This window comes from Osmia lignaria, chromosome 14 (assembly GCF_051020975.1).
Source record: "Osmia lignaria lignaria isolate PbOS001 chromosome 14, iyOsmLign1, whole genome shotgun sequence".
Classification (NCBI taxonomy): Eukaryota; Metazoa; Arthropoda; class Insecta; order Hymenoptera; family Megachilidae; genus Osmia; species Osmia lignaria.
In genome coordinates this window covers 3575788-3599355 of record NC_135045.1, presented here as the reverse complement: position 1 = coordinate 3599355, position 23568 = coordinate 3575788, and the positions used below count along the sequence as shown (strand labels likewise).

Sequence of the window (23568 nt, the reverse complement as noted above, 5' to 3'; positions counted from 1 at the left end):
GGTAAGGTTGAAGAAACTGGCACGTTGGCCGGCCCTGAGCGACTCCCCGCAATGTGGGTCGTCGTCTAACTGTTCCACGTACCGTTCCGTCGACTCTGTGCCGTCCATTAGTCAGATCCAACTCCTTCTCTTTCTTACCTCCACCATTGGTAATCAAGGAACGGAAGAGTGTCTTACCTCTCCTCTTACTTCTTGATCCTATCGATCGCTACTACGTCCACGGAAATCTTTTCAATTGATACACGTTGAGAAAAGCTTAGAAAGTTTGTCCCTGATCTGTCGATATTGCAAGCTGTGTCAATGTTACAAACATATTCAAGAGTTCAAACAAAAAGTTGGCATACATAATCAGACGCTACTTTCATGAAATTTACTCCCCAAAAAATGCTTAAAGTAACTTGAACTCCTTACATATTTTAAATAAAATATTAACCACTAATATTTCATGAATATTAAAGAAACCCATCGTTTTTCAGTAGACGGAAAAGAAAGGATTGGCTCTAATTGCACTCAGTGTCAAAAGAAAGAAGAAACATTTTTTTTGGAAATCTGTGCTTCATCGATGATTATAATATTAATTAATAGCAATAGAAGCGGAGCAAAGTATCCTGAAAGTTTCCTGTTTCAATGTTACCAAAATTGAACCTATTAAAATTCAATGAAATTGTACTTTCATTCCTCGCAGGAGAATCTCCAGGTTCGTTTTTTTTTTTCTTTTCATCTCTGTTCTTTGTACTTTCTTCTTTCTTCTTACAATCGTTTCATCCACGTCCCTTTGCTTTCCACCTCTTCGTGCTCTTGCCACCACCTCGTTTTCCTTCTACCACCTGGACGTCGAAGTTCTTCAGTCGTCGAGTGATCCTCTGGCAAGGCTACAAGCTTCTGTGGCCTCGTCGCACGTTCAATCACCTTCGTCGTGCTCGCGATTCGATTCCTCTTCTTCTCGCGAGGAAAAGAAAGAACAAACCGAGAGTGACGAGCTAAAAGGTAATTGAAGTTCACACATGGGGCAGTGAGTGACTGTCAAGGCCAAGTCGTTTTTCGGCCACCGAAGGATATCCAGTTTCATTCAATTCAGGTAAACTTACGTGTAAATGCACGTGGATCGTTGATGACATTGGTAAAAAGAAACAAACAGGTTTCCCGCAAACGGTGATAAGAATTAATTTTTGCGATGATGATCATAGAAAATCTGTAACACTTTTTTTAACTTTTATTGAAAATTTTTAATTAAAATTATCAATGTATCAATGGTCCACTGTTCAGTTGTAAATCAGTAAAGAATCAAACTTGATCTTTTTGTACATCCGATGATATAGTTTTGCTATGAATTTCACGTAGACAGCGTGTAATTAGAATATTCTGCAATCATGGTACCGTTATAATTAGGCCGAGTTTACGCTGCATTAAAAATCCTCTCCGCCCATTCGACACGGAAGAAGATAAACGCAGCCGTGTTTGAACGCGTTAAAAATTGAATCTGAAACCGGTTAACCGGTTAAAAAGAAGAACAAAGTAGAGAACTTCGGTTATACGATGATCCTTTTATCTGTTGAGCCGCAACTTTAGGAAGACTAACTGGAAATTGTATTGCTTGTGAGCGAGAAAAGGAAAGGAGAAATCTGTGAAGAATTTCTAAGTCGTTGAAGATACTATGATAATTGGAAGGAAGTGTAATGGAACCATTTAAGAGACTAGAGAAAAGGAACAGGAAAGAAATTGTTGAGTCACTGAGAATCTCATGGTAATTTTAATTCATCAACAATAAAGTATAATTTCAAATTTCTGCTTATAAAACTGCATACAACAAATTCTAAGGTACCATTGTTAACGGAGTGACCGTCTGAATATTCAGATGGCAGAAGAGAAGAAAAAGAGGTCGCACATGAATTCCAGGAACAAACGTTCCTTCCCTGGTATTGGTCACGGAAAAGCGAATGATTCACGAGCCTGTAGCCGAAACTACTCTCGAGTATGAAACCCCGAAACGAGCGTCGAAGTGGGTCATTCTGACCAACAGTACACAGAACGTTTCTGTTTCGTGTACCAGTCACCGAGTTAGGAAACGACGTAGCCGGTCACGGTCACGGACACACGCTAGAAACGAATATTATTATGATAATATGGACCAGCGAGGACCTTGAACGTCTTCAGGGGTCTCTGAACCGAGGAATCAGAGACTAGAACTCGATGAAAGTGTGCTTAATAGCAGTTGATCGTCACAGATAGCCATATATTGTATCGCGTACAAGAATATAAATTAATCAGATGAGAATGTAGCGAAACGCGGTGGAAACGTATTCCCGGAAATGTTCACCGGTGACAAAGCACCGATCTGTGACAATGAAAGCTCCCTCGAAAGTGCGAGTAACGAAATGCTAATGCCAAATACAGCGATCGAGATTGTGGCACAACCTCGACAAAAGTTACTGGAATGTCACGGAAGAAGCACAGCTGAGGAACAGGAGAGTGTGGAGAGAAAAAGAGGGAGAGAATGAGGAACCCGTTAGGCGTTGGAACGCGATTCCGCTCGATGAAAGATGTACCAACTTGTCCCTGTTTATCATTCCATTGTGAGGATGATTCTTTACAATCAAAGGAGATCCGTTAATTGTGACCAAATATACTTTTTATACATTTAAATTTATATCAATCAATTTGGATATACTCAAAACAATGTTAGAAACAATGAAAATATATAACTTCAAATTGATGGTTGAAATAAGCTTGCCTAGCGACCAGTTAATTAATTTCAATTCATATTCGACAACAATGATGCAAGAGGCGTACTGCTGACGCGTTTACAGTAACATCGTTGGTGTATAGCACGATTCCGGTGGGCGTATCGTGAACCGTACACGTATCCCGCATGCACGTTTGAAAGCAGGTCCAGATATATTAAATGTAGGACACAAGGGACGAAACTCTTTTCCGGCCTTTTACTTTACCATTCGACACGTTTGTAAGTTGAGAAAAAAAACATTCGTGAAACGCGATTCAATATAGCGGCACATCTACATAACTGTCTCACCTCCATAAATATCAACTGAAGTGTCGTTGACCTTAAAATTATGAGGAAGAAAAAAAGAAACAGATTTAAAATCAATGAAAATTTTCTGACGAGTATAATTAAATAATAAACGATATATTTTCAGATATGACAAGAAAGATGCAACCCAATCCATGGACCCTGATGATTGCTCTGGCCTTTGTGGCCAGCGTTTCCTCGGAGTACCTGATGGGCGGACACATGGACAACGGTCCGCCGAAGTCTCTACTGGAAGAGATGGAATCTTCTCCGACTTTGGCAAGGACGGCGCAGCTGGATGACCTTGACCTGGATCTCGACGCAGAAGGGAGCACCGTTGCCCTGTCGACGTCCAACGACGAGGAAGCGCCTCGTTATCATCTTCCGTATCCTTTCGCCTTCAACGGTGGCAGACCGTTCTCCCTGGAGAAGGATCCGATCACTGGGAAAATCGACTTCGAGAAGGCACCGCCCGTGAAAGCGTTAAACTACACCAGTCGTTATCAGGTACCGGTGAACGACGAGGAACAACCAGACGATAAAGAATTTTCAAACGAGGATACAAAGAAGAATGCGGAGAACAAAGAGACCGTCGATGTTAGCCCTAACGAAATCAATCCGTATTCGCCAAATTTTCACGATTTCCTCAATCTACCTGTTCATTATTCTTCTGACAAGTACGGCAAGGACAAGTACCCATTGATATCGAGCTCCTACGCGAACACGAAAGTACAAAGTGGCTCAAACAGCTACAGCACCTATAATCATAAACCTTATCACGGAGAAACTGTGGCCTACTATCATACGAGAAAACCGTATGTATCTAAAACGACCTCTGCAACCACCACGACGACTAATACTACTCCAAGAACCACATCGTCGTCTACTACCACTACCACTACCACTACTACCACTCCCAAGCCTGTAACAACTAGCACGACAACTACGACTACTACCACGACCACGACTACTCCTCCTCCACCGAGTAGCACTGCATCCGTTTCTACGAAGGCGCCCGTTGTAACCACTTGGAAGCCTCCAAGTACCACTAAACGATTCGTAGGTCAGTTGGACGACTACGAGGATATTCTTCCAATAGAGAAACTTCAGGCTACCATGTATAATAATCGTCATCAGGGAACGAATAACATAATGCATAATCGGGATCCTCAGACGAAGCCTTCTATGCAACACGAAGAGTATATGGATAGTTACGAAGATTACGAAATGAACGATGGAGATGATTACGTTCCAGTAAAAGACTCGACCAACGAGATCGTCAAGACCAGTACATTACCTGCGACAACGTCCACTATTTCAAACGTGACAGGAACAACTGTTGGTACCCCAGAAACTCCTGTGTCTACCACTGCTGTTACAAGCACAGCAACTCCATCAGCATCCAGCACGCATTCTTCGTCGGTGCTTCAAGAGAACACTTATCAAACAAATTCGGTACCGTTTCAAGCACTGCCGCAACGTCCGGTAACATCCATGCCTTTGGATAACGATCCTCGATTCCCATCGGGTTTTGAAAACGATAACCGAAAACAGGGTATCGCGGACAACGTTATTGTTAACCAAAATTATCGACCAAATCCCATTGTTGGACAGAGACCAAGTGGATTGAGCGGAGGATACGTAGTAGAGAGCACCAGTAATATCGTCATACCACCTGATCAGGATACGGTATCTTTCGTTCTTGGGAATCGACAAAACGTCGAAGGGGGATATTATTCAGTGGGCACGGCTATTGGAGAGAATCCCTATGTTGGTTCCCCTGGAATTGATACCTCCTTTCGACCTCTCTACGGTGTCCCATCCGATAAAGGCAACTATGATCCACAAACGGATCACCTGGGTACCATTGGTTTGCCTTCGGTATCTGTCCTGGAGAACAATCCTAACTATGCTCCCCAAGCTTGGCGACAACCAAATCCCTCTGCCAGCCAGAAGTTAGGCAACGAGATAGAACCTTCCAGGCCTCAGAATTCATTCGTGAAGGGTACCGTGCTTATGGAACAGGCAGACGATAAGAAGGACGATAAAGACGTAAACTTTGTAGTGTTTCCTAAAGACGAACCCAAACAGCCGGTCGAGGAGCATATCGTCGTTATAAACGAAGCCGATGGCACTGTACACGAGATCACCGCTTCTTCTACAACGAAAAAACCTGTTAGGGTGAATCCGCCTGTGCTTAACGAAGAACATCTTCCACAACTTTCAGAAGACTTGACTCCACCAACCGAGCGACCAAGACCACCTCCACAGTTCCATTACCATTACCATCATGGCGGTACAGCGAGACCTGATCATCCCAGACCTCAAAGGCTTCCGATACCACCGCGTGGAAAGCAACCACCCTCGCCTGCTTTCCCACCTCCTCCTCCTCCTTCGGAAGCAGTAGGGATAAGAAGACGTCCTTACTCCCCTGACACTAATTTGCCTAATATTCTTCCACAGTTTCGGCCAAACGCTAAAACGTCTCACGGTCATCGAGGATCGGAAAGCATCGGTACCATTCCTGCTGGTCAAACTTATCCATCCACCAGGATAAGGCAACCCGTGCAATCTCATCCACCTACCAGAAGACCTCTTCCTCCACCGCCGTCCTATCTTCAAAGGTTAAACCCTCCGCCGCCACCGATTCACGCGCTTCGACTTGCTGCCGCAGCTTCAACTAAAACCGAGAACGTGATACCTCCTCGAGAGCCGGAGCCAACCGTAAAAAGGTTTCGCCCTCCGCCGATACCGGCCACCTCCAGAGGCGAGGACGACGTCAAGTTGGCGCAACGATTGTCCAGTCAGAAACTGCGACTGGAAGAGGAGGAGAGATCGGAACGTTACTCGGAGGAACCGCCTCAACTTCCTCCAAGACCACCGATATTTCCGAAACGTAGAACCGCGGATCCGCCGCACGTGGCTACTCTTCAAATGATCCAGCACCATGGAGAATTCGAAGAAGACAATACAGAGTCTAATCCTTCGTCAACAGGTACGAACACCAACGACGAGTCGGAGAGGATTCTGACCGACCAGGATGCGGACAGGAGAAAGTTCGACGAGCGTGAAACGATTGCCGAGCCACCGGTTTACGTGGTTTATCCCGTGAACACCGCGGTAAATATACACCCTGATGATTCCAGGGAGAAGGACGAGAGCGTGGTAGTTGGAACTCGGGGTCCTCATCGACCTCTACCACCGGAGACGCTTCTTCAGGACAACGAGGAGCAAGAGATGAACGAAGAATCAGGTCCAATTGTTCAGAATATGTTCAACAGCCGTCCTGTCGCATCCGACTTTCCGTATCCCCTGGAACGTCCTGATCCTTCGATTCTTGTCACTGGCATGAGGGAGACACCACTGTTGGTGCCTAGTGATCAGAGACAAGAGGACTCTACCAAAGAGAGTAACGAAGAGAAAGATGAAAAGGATTCGAGCGTGAACGTTATACCGTACTTGCAGGACTTTGTACCTTTCCCGGCGAGGAAGAACGAGGTAATATCAGCGACCCTCTATCGTGGTCCATCTCCTCCGTCCTCGACGCCGATCGCTTTTGTTTACACGCCAACGGCGCAAGCATCTCATCGACTGGACGTAGATGTACGGGACGAGGAGGATAATTCAAAGAGCGAGAAAAACGAGCCGAAGCCGGTTCTCTTACCTTCTCAACAACCATCTAGTTCCTCGAGTTCAGCACCGTCCCCGCAGAATTTCATGGCACCGTTCGTCGCCAGCGTAAGCGCGGAAGCACCTTCGAAGAATGGCTGGAGCGTTGTTATGGTGGAACCTGCTGCGAACAGGAAATCGGACGAGGATCGCGACTCCTTGGAGAATCCCTCGGACACGGAAGAGTCTCAGACAGAGAAGAGCGAATTCGATGTTGAGAATTTCAAACCGCAGTTGTTCGGTGGATTCAAACCGATTTATGAGTTTCCAACGCAAGACGAGGACCGAGCAGAACGTAGGGAATCCGGCGATGATAATTCAGAGGCAGTCACGTCTGTTCAGCAATCTGTTAATTCGACGGTTTGATGAAGAGAAACTTCTTCATGATAAGCTTAGTTTCGAATATTTCGTTGACTGTTCTCACGGTCTTCTTGGCATTGTTATTCTCTCAAAGATAGGTCGACTTGGTTCTGAATTAAGTCACGACGAGGATCTTAGTATTAGAATAATGCTGAATGGAACGTTGTTTCAAAGGAAGAACTAAATGTTTCGAGACTTCGTACACTGGTGACTGGGGCGATTTGTTGTCTTCTTTGGGAGGGGCAACAAATTAATTATAAGTCTGAACATCTACATCTACATCCTTTGATGATTCTGAATCGTTAAGCTTCAAGCAAAGGGTTAAATGCAACGAGGTGCAAGTATTTAATACTTGCTAATTACTATACTTACTAATAATATAATATTTTATATCAGTTAATAATGAAGTAGTATTTGCACCACTTTGCATGTAATCCTCTTAAACACGATCGCAAAGAAATACCGAGAAATGTTATATTTATATTAATTTATATACTTTATCGATAGGCTACATATAGTAATTTATAAAATTTCACCTATATATTATAAATTTTCATGTTTTGTATATGTAGATTTGTATCCTGTTCATATTAGATATCTCAAACATTTTCACACATCAGTCAGCATAAATAATGTATACATTATTTATTTCGCTTTAAATCCATCAATGTATTGAAACTACTGTTGTTAATAATTGCAACTATATTCATAAATGATTTTTCAGTTATTCGTTACATGCCCTTTTATTCATACTAATGCCCATCTAACATTTTGTACATGTTTTTATATAAAAAAATAAATGTTTTTCACTTACATACTATAAATATTATAACAATAACAATAATACTGTACGTTGACAAGAATTTAAACGATTCAATGGAATTCTATACAATGTATATGATGTATAAACTAAATATTTTTCTTATGAGTTAACTTCCAGGATTACACTGGATACCAGTCCCTTGTAATTAAAAAAAAATGCGTATCAAGTAATATCTACTTTGACATCTTTTACATAAAGTATAATAAATATTCTCATATAAAAAAAAATCGGTTTCTACCTCTACTGATCGTACATTACTATTTGTTAGTTATATTACAATATGAACTTACAGAGTAGAAATATAAAAAGATAATATCTAAGTAATTCAGTCTTTTTACCGATTGCCAAACAGTATAAGATCTAATTTCAATACAACAATGCCTCTTTCAACTTCGTGCAATCGAATGCGTTTCTGAATTGGTCCACAGGAATCTCTACTGTCTCTCATTATGTCAGCAACTCTGATTTCCGCTCGACCAAGGAATTCTATAAATAACGTTTGTTTTAACGATGAAAAATTTATAATTGTACGTATTTAAAGCAGAAAAATTAATTTTACCATCTGGACTATAATAGCCTTTATCGAAAACTGTTATACACAAAGTATCTTCAAGTAAATCCTTTACTTGGAACTGCATCGATGTATCCCACAGAGGACAATCAGTCCCTGACACCACGCCCGTTCTTTCTTCTTGCGAACCCATGCTCACTTTGCAAAATGTATTGCACTTGCCTATTAAAATGATTTTCTTTAATTCATTTATTCTTTAGTTTACCAACACTCTGATTGTTATACGGAATAAGATTAGTGGGCATACTGTTAAGAATGGCAAAAGTTGCGTTTGTACATTGCAATTGCAAAGCATTGTTAAGTTCAAAGCCAATGTGTAAGAATAATAATGTTATTATATAAAGTCTACATTAAAGATTAATTTTTTGTATAAACTACAGATATAAAGAAGGTGCATGCGAAGAGTAAGAAAACAGCAAAAGTGAAGTCTTGCTATAAAATATTCCTGAATTACTCAACCTAATAATCTTGTATTTATTTCCAAGTTCACCTTTACAAGGGCATTCATAAACTTATGAGGTAGTTACATGCAAACAGAAAATTTTACCTTTCTTTATTACAATATCTTCAGCTTCCACAACTACTAATCGAAGTCTACCTTCAGGTCGTCTCCTGCGAGCTATAATCATGCCAGATTTTTGTTAATAAAAATGCATCATGCAATTAAATAGCGTAATTTTGATACAAATGATCATCGATGATTTTTTTCCTCTTTTTAGACGCGAGACTGTGCTGGTTCCTTTTATTTCAAGCTCGTATAGAAAAGCAAGCAAACATAAGCAAGCAGAAGATACGTGCAGAAGGAAAACAAGCATCTAAAGCGTACACATTCGCTTACCAGGTATTGTCTTTAAATTGAAACCTTCAAGCACTGTAACGAGAATTCTGCCACACGCTCCAAACTGCGCCTGCTCTGTTTACTCACATACATTATATGTTATTAAATGTCAAGTAATTAACGAAGTATAAAATATGTTTTATCGGTGCAGCGGCATAAGGACAAGTACATTAAGAGACTCACGGTTTAACAAATAATAATATATGAAAAAGAAAAAAAAAATAATGAAAATATGTCTCACTTGATCGTTGTCTTTGTAAACGTGTTTTCTCGTTTTCTATAAACTTTTTCCTTGCTTCTGTAAGTCTTCTAGTCCATAGTGAACATTCACTTGGAGATGGGGCCAATAATATTATCGGCTTCTTTTGATCCCTCAACCTAAGTAATCTAGAAGAGTTTTCAGTGTACTCGCCCCAACTTAAGCCAACAGTCCCATTTGTATCTGATTCTCCTAAGAAGGATAATTCATTTAAGAAGATTGGCTGCAAAATAGAAGTAATTAGATTAAGAGTCTTGTTTTCTTACACATGTGATATATGTGCATATATCAAATACCTTTCTATACATTTTGAACTTTTGATGTTCGTTTCGTTCAAATGAGAATTGTTGTCCACCGGATAATGACTTTTTCGTAACCGTCGGTTGAGCAAATAATAAAAAATCATTTGTAAGGAATCCAACAAGTTCTTTGCCACTTTTTGCCTAAGACAGTATACAAGTTATTGTATCAAAAGGATAAATTTAATAATTAAAATTCTGTACCTTATGGAGTATACCAAAGTGAAGAAGTTTTCGTGGACCTAAAGAATTAGTTAAAGAATTAAAAATAAGTTGTTCTTCCAGCCCATCACAAGCCACATGTGTTTGTAACCATTCTAATCTATCACTATTTTCTTTTTCTCTAACTCCTTCATTTACCTATGATGAAAATATAAATTAATGCTATAAGATTGATTTATAATAATGAAAAATTTAGTGAGAGTTGTACCTGGGTACAAAATTCTTCTGCTTTAGCCAATGCTTCTTGAAGATATTGCCTGTCAGGATGATCAGCAGGAGTGTGTTCCAAAATCTAAATTAATTTTGATAATAAGATAACAAATATGAAAGAAAATGAATAATGCAAAAATAATAGGTACTTTGCCAATAATAAGGGGATATTTCGTTATCCTTTGCATTGGTTTTATTAAAAAAGAACTTAGGGGCATTCCTTTTGTACGTGGATCCTGCTGACAAGTATGTGCAACTTTCACAAATTCTGGTACTGTTTCAGTCAATCTTTGAAGATAAACAGCAGCTGAAATTTGACAACTGCAAAATCTAATGTAGGCTGACATTCTTGGAATCTAAAACACCAAAGAAATATGTATATAGAAAATTGCAAGTCTAATATTAAAATGTACAAGGAAAGGTATTTCTTTACGTTTTCGCACAAAATATCTCCAATCATTCTAACAATTCCTCCTTCGCTGTTATCTCGTCGGATTCTTAATGTTCTGAAAAATAGCGACTAATGAATAATTATCTTTTGTATATAACGTATAATAATATCATACCTTAAAAAATTATCATTGCAGGCAATAATATCTCTCCAATTAACAAATATCTTATCCACTTCATCCACAGTTAAAACTAAACTTTCAAGAAGTGGTTTCTCAAACACCTGAAAAGATATAATCAATCTGTCAGATATAAATTTAAGTATAAAATAGAGAAAATTGCTTTTAAATATTTGATAATACCTCGTGAACCAGTCTCATGTCCTCTATGTATGCTTGTTCAGTTGTGATAAGTTCTTTGATGTATTCTTGCCGTTTTCTTTCCATTGAATCCAATCCAGCCATTAATAAGTCAGTTGTCATCTCATTAGCTACACATAAAATGTATACAAGACATTTTTTCCACTTTGTGTACATATTATTATCTCTATTACATAAAATATTTCCTCCAGTTTATTTCTGTTTAAGTTAAGTAAGTAACTGAGATATAATTTAGGAGCTAAACACAACAAGGTGAAAATTAAAATGTTCTTGAAAATAATACTTAGATGTTTACTTTGGTTGTTGGGTTTACACTAAGAAATACAGAATTGTTATACACAACAATAGTTTACAACAGACAGATACTTTATTTTAATCAGCAGTTTTGAGAACACCTCTGTATATTATGTATGGATATGTGTACATATGTATAAGAACGGCGTGTATATATGCATGTGAGAAATTTAGAGTATATTCACATAAAAGTGTGAACAAAAATCCGTAATAAATACATAATAATCTGAACTTGTTCACACCCTTACAGTGTCCTTCGCTCAAAGTACACCACACACAATCAAGATTCATAATGAGATTCGACATTACAACAAACAAACAATATGGATATTTTGCAAATAGTAACAATCTTAAGGATATAGCACTCTACACAAGTATCTCATCTAAGAATAACCAGTTGCATAACTTGCTTTACACGTTGTCAACATGTTTAGATAAAGATTACAAGATTATGGGCGCATCTAGAATACTTAATATTAAGCACACAATATTTATTGTTCTGACCAGACATATTTATACACCTTGCTTGCAAAGTGTTATATAGAACGTGTAAAAGGATCAACCAGTGTATAAATATGCTGATCTATTGTGCGCTTGGTTCTTGCAATTGTTTTAAACTAGTTATTCCATCAAGTTCCTGAATTTTGTTAATGGAATGAATAATAAATATAAGTAACATATTTAATTATTTCATCAAATAAATATTTAGCAAAATCTATGAAAAACACTAGAAAATAAGGAATATTTCAGTATGTTATTTCAAATATGACTGTTATATTGACAATAAGATAGTTAAATATCTTACAGTCGAAATTCGTAAAATTAACATAATAAATATAAATAATAATAATACAAATAAATCAACACATTTTTACAATATTTATACGTCCTACTTGTAAATAACAAACTGATACTCAGGACTCGATTGATGGAAAAACTGGTTTACATATAACATTAATTAACAAATTCTTCCCACCACTGGTAATAATTTCTATCTATAACTTCATGATTTTTTTTATTATTGATGATTGATATTTTAATGATGATTTAGGCTCTATAATAAAAGGCTGTGAAGAAGGAGCACATCATCTTCCATCGCTACTAAGACATAAAAAAAAAAAAGAAAAACAAATAATAACTATATATGTATTTATATATATGTGTATATAGAATAAATAAATAGGAACAACAGATTTGGTTAAACATGTTCGTATTTTAAAGAGAGCTATACTTTAATTGTCCTTGTAAATATTATGCATAATCTCTTTTCAGTTTTTTATAATATAAAATTTTGAATCTGAACAAAAAATAAACTGTATAACTGTTAATAATTTTGAGATTAAGCAAATATTTTTTATATATCATAACAGATTCTTCATCATACAGATTTGCATGATGAAGACAAAATCTAATTGAAATATTCAATAAGTGATTTAACAACTCCTTCTCCCTTTACATTGAAGGCAAGCAGAAAAATGATATTCAATTACTCATTTAAATTGCTGTGAAACATTTCCCTAGGCCTTGACGCAGTATAACTGTACAAACCATCTGTATTGCGCACCAAATGATATATTACAGTACTGAATAAAAAAGAAGAATTATAAATAAGAAGAAAAAGGCAGCACCTAAATGTTTTCAAAATTTCTTTTCGAAGACACTGATTATAAAAAATTTAGGACTACTACTAGTGCTTGTACATCTATTTATCGATCTAACACTTTAAGCCCGATGATAATGATTTTTACACATAATTATATTTACTATAAAGTTGTTCTTTTTTTTTGTATTTTTATTTACACACAAAGCTGTTTAGATGTTTTTAAATACATAGATTAGTATGAATGTTTTAGAGATAAATAGTTTCGTGTTTATTGTCTTTGCCCCAAGCAAGAAATGCTTCAGCTCTACTACAACTATATTCTCAAATATAACAGTTTCTTTCAACATTTCTCTAACGTTTTTCTTCCTATGCATAAAAAATAAACTTCCGGGCTGAAAGTGCTAGCATGAACAAAAACTGTAATTGATTTTTCCTAAGGATAAAATGTCTTAAATAAATATATATTTGGTTTTAATTTATATTTTAAATACTAAATACTGGTAGTAAGTATCATTACAAGTAGATGAAAAAATTGTATTCTTCAATTTTTAAGCTCTATCTTAAATCAAAGTAGAAGATTGAGGTAGAATTTGGTGCACACGTCAGGTGGTTGTAATTATGTTCATGATACAACTTGTTATTAAATATTTAGCGCTCCCGTGTAAACATATATACTGCGCAATAATATTCATGTTGAAACCGTACACAGGGGTTCAATAACTTGGGGAATAATAATCGACGAGACGCATGGTAATCATTTAAACAGCAATGAAAACAAAGGAACGAGTAGGATCTCGAACCGGAAGAAAAAGACTTGCACAATTCAGAATAATATAGAAACGAAGTACCAGCCCTGAGTCTTTTTCTTTTTTGTTTCTTTTTTTTTTTTTCATTTTTATGCTCACTGTCTCCACCAATGAGACTTGTTGGTTGTAACACGTCGTATTCGATGTAGAGACTGCTATCATACTTATTGCACTTGAGATGCTTTTATTTTAGCCTGCAATGCTGCGGTGCTGCTCTGCTATCCTTTATGCTGCATGTTAAGCATAGGCGAAAGATAATAATTAGTAAAAAGATTTCACTAATCCATGTATTGTAGGTAAATAATTGATGTTTAAATTGCTCAAAGTAGCTATTTCGTTTTGAAACAATCATTTAAAAAATACTATACACTACTTTATTTGATAGGTTTGTGAAATAATACTTAAAAACGGTTTAACAAAGCAAATTAGAAGAAAGTATATAAACTAAGAAGAATAATTAGTTATGGTAGCAATTAATTATCTTACAATGCTAATACTGATATTTGAAGTAATTTGTAGTAAACAGAAAAAATTGAAATACACTGTACGAAATCATTTACATTTTCTAGTACAATAAATCTTGCAGATAATGTATTGAAACGAAGCAGCTACCTCAAACGGACAGACGGACGGACAGGCAGGCATGCAGGCAGACAGGCAGGCTGTATAATGGAGAAAGTATACTCCTCTAATGATTTATTTGCAATCTATCCGTTATAGACAAACCAGAAATGAAATAACGATTATTTTATATTACAGATATACCGCTTTCCAAGCCAAAGTGCGGATTTCAATGCAGGCATATCAGAGCAGAAAGCACACGCAACGCCCAATGTAGATAATAATGATTTAACAAACAACCGCTGTTTCCAATTGAAATACAATATTTATGTATGAGAAACAGACAGTTTAGTATGTTGACATATATTTAATTAGTCTTATTTATGCCTGTAACCTATAGCTAATTTCGGTTATAAATAAATGTGCAATGTTATTTTAACACAGACATTACGTATGTGTGTATGTTTTTAGTGAGTTTATGATAATAACATATTTAAAAATATGTTTATTTACATACATATGTACTGTAAAAATGTATACAGGTATAAATGGTAACATAAAAGAAATTGTTAAGTATCTGGTCCTATTAAACGACCGTCGTATTGTTGTAATACTACTTTACGTATTAAATAAAACCACTGATGAAAAATAAACCTGACGGTCGTCCGTCTATCCGTGTATAAAAAGTTGAAATTACATAACTATACTATTTCAACTAACTTTCATAGTATCAGTTTGTTATACAATTTCTGTATGACTGTTCTTAGTGAACATTTCTAGCAAGTAAGATGTTAAATTATGTAAATGAAATGTGAAACTACGAAAAATAAATAATACTTACACATGGGAGATACATAATTACTGGGGAAAACGCCGGATACTCCATTTAATTCGCCTTTCCACCATGCGGCTTCTTGTTTTGCAAGCACGGTTATAACGTCACCTTTCTCGAAGCTTAATTCGTCTTCGTTTTGTGCTTGGTATGGATATAATGCCATAACACGTTCTGCATTAGCAAAGTAAGTTACTGTTTTACCTCATATTTAATACATTTGAAAAGTGTTAAGGTTTTATACTGAATTTAATGGTACCTACCAACATTGGGATCTGTAGGAGAGTCCTGGTATCCATGAGAAACAGGTGTACTTCGATTGCTACTACTAGTTAAAGGTTTAACATAAGATGCTGGGAACCAACCAATTTGTCTCTTTTTACCACGCGCCTATAGAAATATTTTTATAATTGATGGTAAGATACGACGATTATAACAATTTAGAAATTTAGAATTATTAAATTTAGAACGAAGAATAATAAACAATTATACCTGTAATTCTCCTTCCCACCAACCGCTATCCGTCTTTTTACGTATCATTATTAACTGTCCCTTTTGTAAATCTAACTGTTCAGAACTTGTAGCTTGATAAGGTGCAATGACTTGTACAATTTCAGGTTTCCTTCCTCTCTGTATTGAAAAAAAAATATGTTATGAAGAGATACTAAATTTTTATCACATTCTTTTTTTACATATATATTACATATTCTACAAGTATTAAAAATTTAAATTGTTATTTATGAAATTGCAAGGCCAAATGTTAGGAGTAAGTTATGGAATAAGCTAATTAGCAATTACATTTGATAAAAGGAGAAATACCTTGTAATACTGCAGTAACAGGATGCCAGCAATAAAAATCAAATGGGAGCAATTAAATTTCATCAAATAATTAATACTATAGGTATGTTCTAAGGTTACATGTATAGCATAAGCAAATATAACATTACCTGCTGGGCAGCCATTGCTGTAAAATCTGGCAATTCTGCTCTATCTTCCGCTGCTGCTCTTTCATCTTCTAGCTGTTCAGCAGTCTTTTCAGTTTGCTAAACGTGTGATACATAGGCGTCTAGCTTACTATATATTTTACAATCTACTAACGTAATACTCGCAAAGTTAAATTTACTAAGCATTTTAAAAACATACAGTATCTATTTACAATTTGAGACAAATACGATTTTTATATAATTACAAATTGGAAATATTAGAATTAGAGTGTTACAAACCAATGTTGCTTGAGCAACTGAAGCAGCTGTTTCATGAATACTCGTGGTTGTGTCTGTAGTCACCGTGGTATCCGTGTTTATTTCGGACACATTAGTAGTTATAGGGTCATCCTGATTAATGTTACATACATCAAACTTCAAAATCAAACGTCACTCGTTAACAAATACCAGGTATAACAGTAAGACAATTTCAAAGAATATGAAATAACATTCAACTTACCTGACTTGGGGCATCGCATTTTTCTACGTAATTAGCAGGGAATACCCCGACCCTATCTTCTATACTTCCTGTCCACCAATCGCCCTCTTTCTTAGTAACCAATATAACTTCTCCTTGATTAAAGTTTAGATCGCCAGGCTCAGCCGAAGCATACGGATACAGAGCCATATAATATTCATTAAGACCATCAACAACTACGGGTTGTTGACTAGGAGGAATTTCTTTCACATATGTTTTAGAGAACCAGCCACTTCCATTGTTAGATGAGCCATACCACCAATCACCCTAAATAATAAAATGTAACAACTCGTACATTATTTGTTTTAAATATCAAATCAAAAATAATCATTTTTGTATACTAACTTGTTGTTCAATAACTTTAATAATATCGCCTTTCTCAAATGGAAGATGCTGCTCTGTTGTAGGACGATACTGAAACAAAGCTGTTGCCTGTAAATCACAGGCTATACCTAATCCGAGGGTAGGTATAATAGGTTCAACGATTGGAGGTTCGCCACCTAAGGATCCTGCGTCGGATACATTTTCGGGAACTTCAGCAATTCCCCTAAAATAAAGAAAAATAAATTACATGTATCCGAATAAATTAATTAAAATTTTGATTTATTCAACTAACTCTAGAGTCCTCTTTTCTACGCTATCTTGTTGTACAAAAGCGTTGTCATTTCCGCTTCCGGCATCTACTGGTTCTACGTAAGATTCAGGGAACCAACCGGTATGACCCCGAATTTCTCCTGCCATCCAACCTGGTTCTGTATTTTGAACAGGAGGTACCTATTTAAAATACATGTTAATTTTTTTATTTTTGTACTTATACGAAGTTCTTGTATTTGTATACTTTTATAACATTACCAAGATAATGTCACCGGGTTGAAACGATATTTCATCTTGATTTCTAGCTACAAATTCATATAGAGCTCTATATTTCATAACTCCTGGAGTAGTTTCTTCCACTGCATTCGTTGTAGTAGTATCATCAACAGGCCAAGTACTATCGTCCACTGATCCTGTAGTATCGTTCCATGCACTATCACCCCACGCGGAAGTCGTATAGTCGGTAGTAGCTCCAGTAACACCACCTGCTCTAAGTTCTAAGACTTTTAATTTTTTGTCTTCGAAAGTGATGTAAAGATCCTTGCAATCAGTGATTAAATTTGTCAGTTGAGTGTTGATATCTTGAAGCTGACCATTATTATTTTCTATATCAGCCATTCTAGCTTCAATCTGTATCACAAAATAATAATAAATTTAATATATTTCCAATATATTGATAAAAATTTTGGTACGTTCATATATACCTGTTGCTGTAAATCAGCAATTTTATCTTTCATTTGCTTAAGAGTAATTTGCTTATTGTCAAATGCCATTTTAATAGCTTCTTGACCGGCTGATTCCATAGCCATATTTAGTTTATTCTTTGCTTCAATGCGAGCTTTCTCCTGACTCAAAGCTAGTAATCTTTGGTTTTGTTCTCGAAGTTTATTCTTTAAGGCAGCCATTTCTTGTAACTGTGCGTCTCGCGTTGATCGCATACCATCGATTGTCGTTTTTACACCAGATACACCCACTCGGGTATCACAAATTTTTTGTGATAATTCCTTTACTTTATCGTTCTGCACAAAGGCGAATTATGTAAAACTTCATTATTTCAACGATCATTTCTTCAATACTTACGAGTGTTCCAAGCTCGATAGTTAAAGTTTGATTTTTTGCTTTTAACTTAAGTAACACGTCTTGTTCTTTTTGTCTCTGAGTTTGAAGCTCTTGTGACTTTTGTCTTTCCCATTCTAACTGTCGTTGTCTTTCCATTTCTCTGTAAAATAAATCGAATTTGTATCATTAAACATTGCTAACATTTCATATTCAGAACATCAAACGTTTATACAAAGTTTCACTTGCTTTCGTGCCGCTTCTCTTTGTTCTTGAACTCGTTTTCGTTGTTCCTCTTTTTCTTGTTCAATTTCCTTTTGTCTTTGCATTTGTTTTTCAATTTCTGCTTGCCTACGTCTTTCTTGCTCCAGTCTGCATTAATTGTTTCATAATTAATCTAAAACATTTGAATGAAAAATGAGATTAAATTACCTAATTTTCTCTTGTTTCTCCGCTTCCTCTCTTTCCTTTCGCTCGCGCTCTTCTTGTTCCTTTCGTTGAATTTCTAACAGCGCTTTACGTCTACGTTCTAACTCAGCTTGACCTTTCTCAAAATTCTCTTTACGTTTGTCCTCGAAAGAGGTCTGAAAAAAAAAATAATATAAAATAAAATGTGATTTTTAAATCAAAACCTTAAAATGAAAATTAAACTTACTTGTGGCATACCAGCCGATGGATCTATATTCTCTGTTCCACCTTGTGAGAGTGTCAAACTACTTTGTCGCTGGCGCCTGAACGCAGGTGGAATAAGTTCTATTGGAAGCGTGGCAGGTATTTTTTCGCCAATCTTAACTAAATCACACAAATGCATTGCTAATACGAATTCGTCGCAACTCAAGCGACCGTCTGAATCCATATCCGCTAACGCCCTAATAATGTAATCACATTCTATAGAAATGTTAAGAAAGATCCTTCAATCAGTTACTTTCTAATATATGTTGTTATATTGTTATACCATATTTGCGCCAACACTTTCTGTGGTAACTGTGATTGCACCATGATATTTCTTGCTTGAGGGCCAGACAAAAATCCAGATCGAGTCCTGTCCCAGGTATTGAATAACTGAGTATATTTTAACTTTGTCTGATGAGGTACAGCCCACTCTACGGACTGCGGTGAGCCTACTGAATGCTGACTATGTTGCGAATCAACCGAGCCCACCCTATCTATACTTGGAGGACGTGCGATTGTACTTAACGGTGTACTAGTGGATACCGGTGTTTGAGCAATTACACCGTTAACTAATGTACTATTTGCTGTTGTTGCTGATACTAAAGGTAAACCTACATTTGGAGGAGTTGACACAACACCAGGTCCTAAAATAATACACAGTTATTACCACAATTTGAATTAAATTTAATGTACATTAAAATATGTACCAGCAGGCATTGGTGCAACAGATGGTATCATAGTAGATGTAATTGGTGCAATCATACCAGTAGCTAGTGGTTGCATCTGCATTGTTTGTCCCATACCAAAAGCAGCTACAGGAGTTGGATTTGTATTTAAAGGTGCGATTGGCGCTACTGTAGGCATACCTGTTTAAGAAACAAGAAGACTTTTATTATCAAACGATAATTTAATTATATAAACTGCTCAATCTCAATCAGGTAGGAATGATATTTTTGTATAAGTCCAAAATTAGTAGATTCAATACCTCTATTGTCTACAGAAATTCATGAAAAGTAATTTGGTTAATATCATTACATACTTATTAACACTACAAAATTTCACAAATGTTATATAAATTAGATTTTACATTAAAACATAAATCAAATCATTAAAAAAATATTTAAGTTTTTATTACATATTAGTTGAAACTAAATACAAAATAATAAAATTATATATTCTACGAATTCATTTTTTATAGTGTACCTGACAACTCAAAGTCAAGTAAATCTGCAAAGAAACAATACAATATCATTGACAACTTAACAAAATTTCTAATAACGATGTCCTTGTATAATATAAAATAAGAATATAAATAATCAATAAGAAAAAAGAAGAAGAAAATAAACAGAAAATTATTGTTTTACCTATGGCAGAAGATGTAGCCATTGATTGCAGGGGTTGAACTGGAGGAGCAACTGCAGCAGATACAGGTGGAACATTCATTGGTGACATTCCAGCCGCGACCGGGCTGTTAGGAAACGAAGGGGGTGCTGGTTTTGGTGGTGGAATACTGGTAACAGGTGAAAAGTTTGCTCCTGAAATTACATAAATTCCAATTATTCAATAAAACTAAGAAAGGAGTGGGTTACAAATACACTAAATGTATAACAGATATGCATTAGCAAAGATTAAAAGAGAAGAGATAACATATAAAAGCTATAACTATTGGAAAGCATTACAATAAATGCAAAATCAATTTATAATTACACAAATGTATGGTATGTAATACAGTGGAAATTGTAATACTTTTCGTATTGATATACAATACAAAAAGGAATCATTTGTTTGTTTTAAAATTTAATTTTAAAACATGAGAAAATACTATCTAAATTTACATGCGGTTTTGTCTATTATACTCTTAAGGGGATCGGTATCTATTTTTCAAATTCTTCTTGCACTTTGAAACATACCAATATTTGTGGGTGGTGCAGGTCTTTGAGGAGGACCACCACTAGAAGTAGTGGTAGTAGCAGTACTTGTAGAAGGCACGATTCCTTTTTTTTGCGGCACAAATATTATATTATTGTATAAAATGTTGTATAGGTGTGAACATAAATATGTATAAGAAGAGAATAGTAAAGTAAAATGTACACGAGTAACACATCTTCCTTGCTGTGATATAAAAGTATACATATATACACAAAAACACAGATATATGCCCTATGATAATGCAAACATTACATTATGTAAAGAAATACCATATAAAAACATAATATCTTAAAAATATAAATGTCCTATTACCTCGTAATTTCTATCTTGTGTGTTTCAGAGAATTTTGTAACTTTTTATAATCTTCCTTGTAAGTCAAATTAAGTATAATACAACAAATAATTAGATTATAGCGGTACTTATCATGCAACAATAAATTTGCATACAAGATGTCAATTGACATGGACAATAGCGTATCATAATATGACATTCGAATTATTGATTACATCATCCAAGAAAATAAATGTGCCTTAAATTAGAATCATAATACTTCGACAAGCTTCAATGAAAAAAAAAAGAAATTGAATAGAAGAAAACCGAAATATAATTATTCATACACGAACATCCACTTCTTATTAACATACCCACGGAGGGTGGTGCAGGTCGAGCAGGTGGTTTTGACGCTGTGTGAGTTGTGGCATGTGTAGTGGCAGCCACATTCTGTCTATTTTGTCGTGATGCTGTGTAGTATGATGCATAAATAAAGTAATGCTAAATAATGCTACTTGTTCATTAAAATGTTGTTTAATTGTAGCAACTATAATGAGCAATGATCATAGTTGAAGCAGACATTGGCAATGATACAAATTTCTTTGATTTAATTTTGATAGTGAAATATTTAGTTGTGAAACATACCAGCTGCAAATTTAACTATAATATGATTATATTTGTTGTGAAATGTAACTTTTAACATTAGTGTAAAACTTTGATGATTCCTATGATAGTATGTTTTTTTTTTTTTTTAATAATATGTTGCAAATATTTTAATCTAAAATTTATGATATAATTACCTGGTAAATTCATAGGTGAGGCAGGTCTAATTGCATGGCCTGGCAATGGTCCATTTGTAGGTGGAGGACCTATAAGAGGACGTGGAACAGATCCAGGCATGGATACTCCACCAATTAAAGATTGTACTGGTTGTACTGGAACTTGTGGCATACCAGATAAATTCACTAAGGAAGCAACATTATTTTGTGATGGAATATTGGCAGCTCCATTTGTTAAGTTTGTCACATTAGCATCACCTACACATATAAGTTATGATTATTCCACATACTAAGCATGATTATTTACTATCTCCTTATTTTATACTTACCAGCAGAAAGTGACTTTAAGCTTTGCACCAAACTAGGTGGTAATGCTTTAGGAATCTCATAGCCACGTAACTTTAAATTAATCAATTTACATGCAATACTAAATTCATTTATATCCATTTTACCATCTGCATCTGTATCTGATAAAGCCCTATATAAAAAGAAATACATTATAAGCATGATAATTATAGAAGTACCAATTATAAAAGCAGAATACAAATACCATATCTGTCCAAGAATGCGAGGTGGAAGTTGAGACTGAAGTAAAAATTCTTTTGCTTGCTCTCCAGTGACAACCCCATTGATCGGCTTTAACGAGTCAAACTGTTCTCTGTATCTTGCACGTTCCCTGGGTTGAATTATCCAGGGATCCATACCTGAAATAATTGATGTTTTTCTTTTATGTTTCCATAATATTCCTCTAAACGATTTTTTCTGAATGAAAGTAATAATCATTATACAACAGCTTATTATTTATTAAACAATATTTGCTAAAGCGAAAATCGTTAACAGTTTCTGTTTCCTTCTCTAGGTAATTACTGTCAACATGACAGAAGAATTGGAACATGGTTGTCAATTTCACTGGAAACAAAGGAAGAAGTTACTTACCTGGAGTTTGAGGGGTGGCCATCTCTATTCACCCGTAGGTGACCACCGAACTAAATCTGTAAGGAAAGGAAACTGTAATTTTTCTCGGAAATTCTCTGGACAGTCAGGGGGAAAAGATTTGTGATTTCAAGGTTAGGTCACGGTAATCGATCCTGACGATAATGACTCGCGATGTACCTCACAAAAGAAGAATTGTCGAAACGCTATCAATTTAGCGTGAATTCTGTTACGAATAAACTGAATTAATCGAATAAGCGTGGGGTCGTGAACTTAAAGATTGATCGGGGCCCTAACACACACGTATGAGAGCAGAAATTTGTCTCAATCCAGTTAGACGAACATACGATAACGAGCCGCTTTTCTTGTTCGCGAGTCCTCCTACAACTGTACTAAAGAAAATTCATGATTGCGTATCGCGGTATTAGTGCTCTTTCCGCAAGAAATCAAATGGAAAAAATTTTAGAATTGTACCGACGATACGCGGGTCGGCCCACACTACTGACGTACATACGTCACTTTCACGACCTCGGTTATTTCCGGAAATGTTCGGCAAGAATCGATAGCTCGCCCAGAATCATTTCGTTGATCTTCAGTAGAGGTCGCTACCTTTGCAACCCTTGATTTAAATCTTCTGAACTTTGCATCGCAACAATAGAAAATCGAAACTAATCTACAATTATACTCGACAAATATGAAACAAAAAGAGGTAACAATATACTACATAAA

At 36.0% G+C, this 23568-nt stretch overlaps 2 protein-coding genes and 1 long non-coding RNA gene across 24 annotated transcripts; 2 read left to right on the top strand and 1 right to left on the bottom strand.

Moving 5' to 3' along the window:
* Positions 1-97: 97 nt before the first annotated feature.
* Positions 98-8183, top strand: LOC117607257 (uncharacterized). Of its 6 annotated transcripts, XM_076692021.1 has the most exons (6): positions 98-393; positions 477-697; positions 841-1078; positions 1390-1744; positions 1819-2573; positions 3156-8183. In XM_076692021.1, exons 5-6 carry the CDS (start codon positions 2495-2497, stop codon positions 7061-7063), a joined length of 3987 nt encoding a protein of 1328 aa, XP_076548136.1. In that variant the 5' UTR covers positions 98-393; positions 477-697; positions 841-1078; positions 1390-1744; positions 1819-2494; the 3' UTR covers positions 7064-8183. The 6 variants fall into 6 exon arrangements, with proteins under 6 accessions (XP_076548136.1, XP_076548137.1, XP_076548139.1 ...); XM_076692022.1 differs by having other exon boundaries at positions 477-1078; positions 1856-2573; XM_076692024.1 differs by lacking the exon at positions 1819-2573 and having other exon boundaries at positions 477-1078.
* Dap160 (dynamin associated protein 160) lies at positions 8181-23389 on the bottom strand. Of its 16 annotated transcripts, none has more exons than XM_076692009.1 (36): positions 23314-23389; positions 22843-22898; positions 22457-22610; positions 22236-22384; positions 21928-22164; positions 21502-21597; positions 20839-20922; positions 20293-20463; positions 20132-20155; positions 19636-19794; positions 19212-19572; positions 18912-19125; positions 18689-18840; positions 18506-18628; positions 18281-18419; positions 17905-18219; positions 17459-17830; positions 17223-17380; positions 16952-17153; positions 16589-16873; positions 16369-16503; positions 16093-16188; positions 15638-15775; positions 15409-15535; positions 15155-15319; positions 11032-11159; positions 10846-10952; positions 10713-10785; positions 10429-10635; positions 10278-10361; positions 10052-10207; positions 9845-9991; positions 9531-9771; positions 9290-9364; positions 8440-8613; positions 8181-8366 (listed from the first exon to the last, which is right to left on the bottom strand). In XM_076692009.1, the coding sequence occupies exons 2-36, from the start codon at positions 22862-22864 to the stop codon at positions 8215-8217; spliced, it is 5622 nt and encodes a 1873-aa protein (XP_076548124.1). In that variant the 5' UTR covers positions 22865-22898; positions 23314-23389; the 3' UTR covers positions 8181-8214. The 16 variants fall into 16 exon arrangements, with proteins under 16 accessions (XP_076548124.1, XP_034186620.1, XP_076548125.1 ...); XM_034330729.2 differs by having other exon boundaries at positions 23020-23367; XM_076692010.1 differs by lacking the exon at positions 9290-9364 and adding an exon at positions 8999-9070 and having other exon boundaries at positions 23020-23367.
* On the top strand, positions 13973-15156 carry LOC117607269 (uncharacterized). Of its 2 annotated transcripts, none has more exons than XR_004582154.1 (3): positions 13973-14048; positions 14339-14430; positions 14512-15156. It is a non-coding gene; the product is annotated as an uncharacterized LOC117607269 (long non-coding RNA). The 2 variants fall into 2 exon arrangements; XR_004582155.1 differs by lacking the exon at positions 13973-14048 and adding an exon at positions 14142-14260.
* Positions 23390-23568: the final 179 nt, after the last annotated feature.

Bases quoted from the DNA above. Each gene is read 5' to 3' on its own strand.
- LOC117607257 (XM_076692021.1), top strand. From the start codon at position 2,495: ATGAGGAACCCGTTAGGCGTTGGAACGCGATTCCGCTCGATGAAAGAT. The intron at 2,574-3,155 runs GTGAGGATGATT...ATATATTTTCAG, and splicing joins TCCCTGTTTATCATTCCATT to ATATGACAAGAAAGATGCAA.
- Dap160 (XM_076692009.1), bottom strand. From the start codon at position 22,864: ATGGCCACCCCTCAAACTCCAG. The intron at 16,504-16,588 runs GTAAGTTGAATG...TTGATTTTGAAG, and splicing joins AATGCGATGCCCCAAGTCAG to TTTGATGTATGTAACATTAA. The intron at 10,786-10,845 runs GTATGATATTAT...GCTATTTTTCAG, and splicing joins TGCAATGATAATTTTTTAAG to AACATTAAGAATCCGACGAG.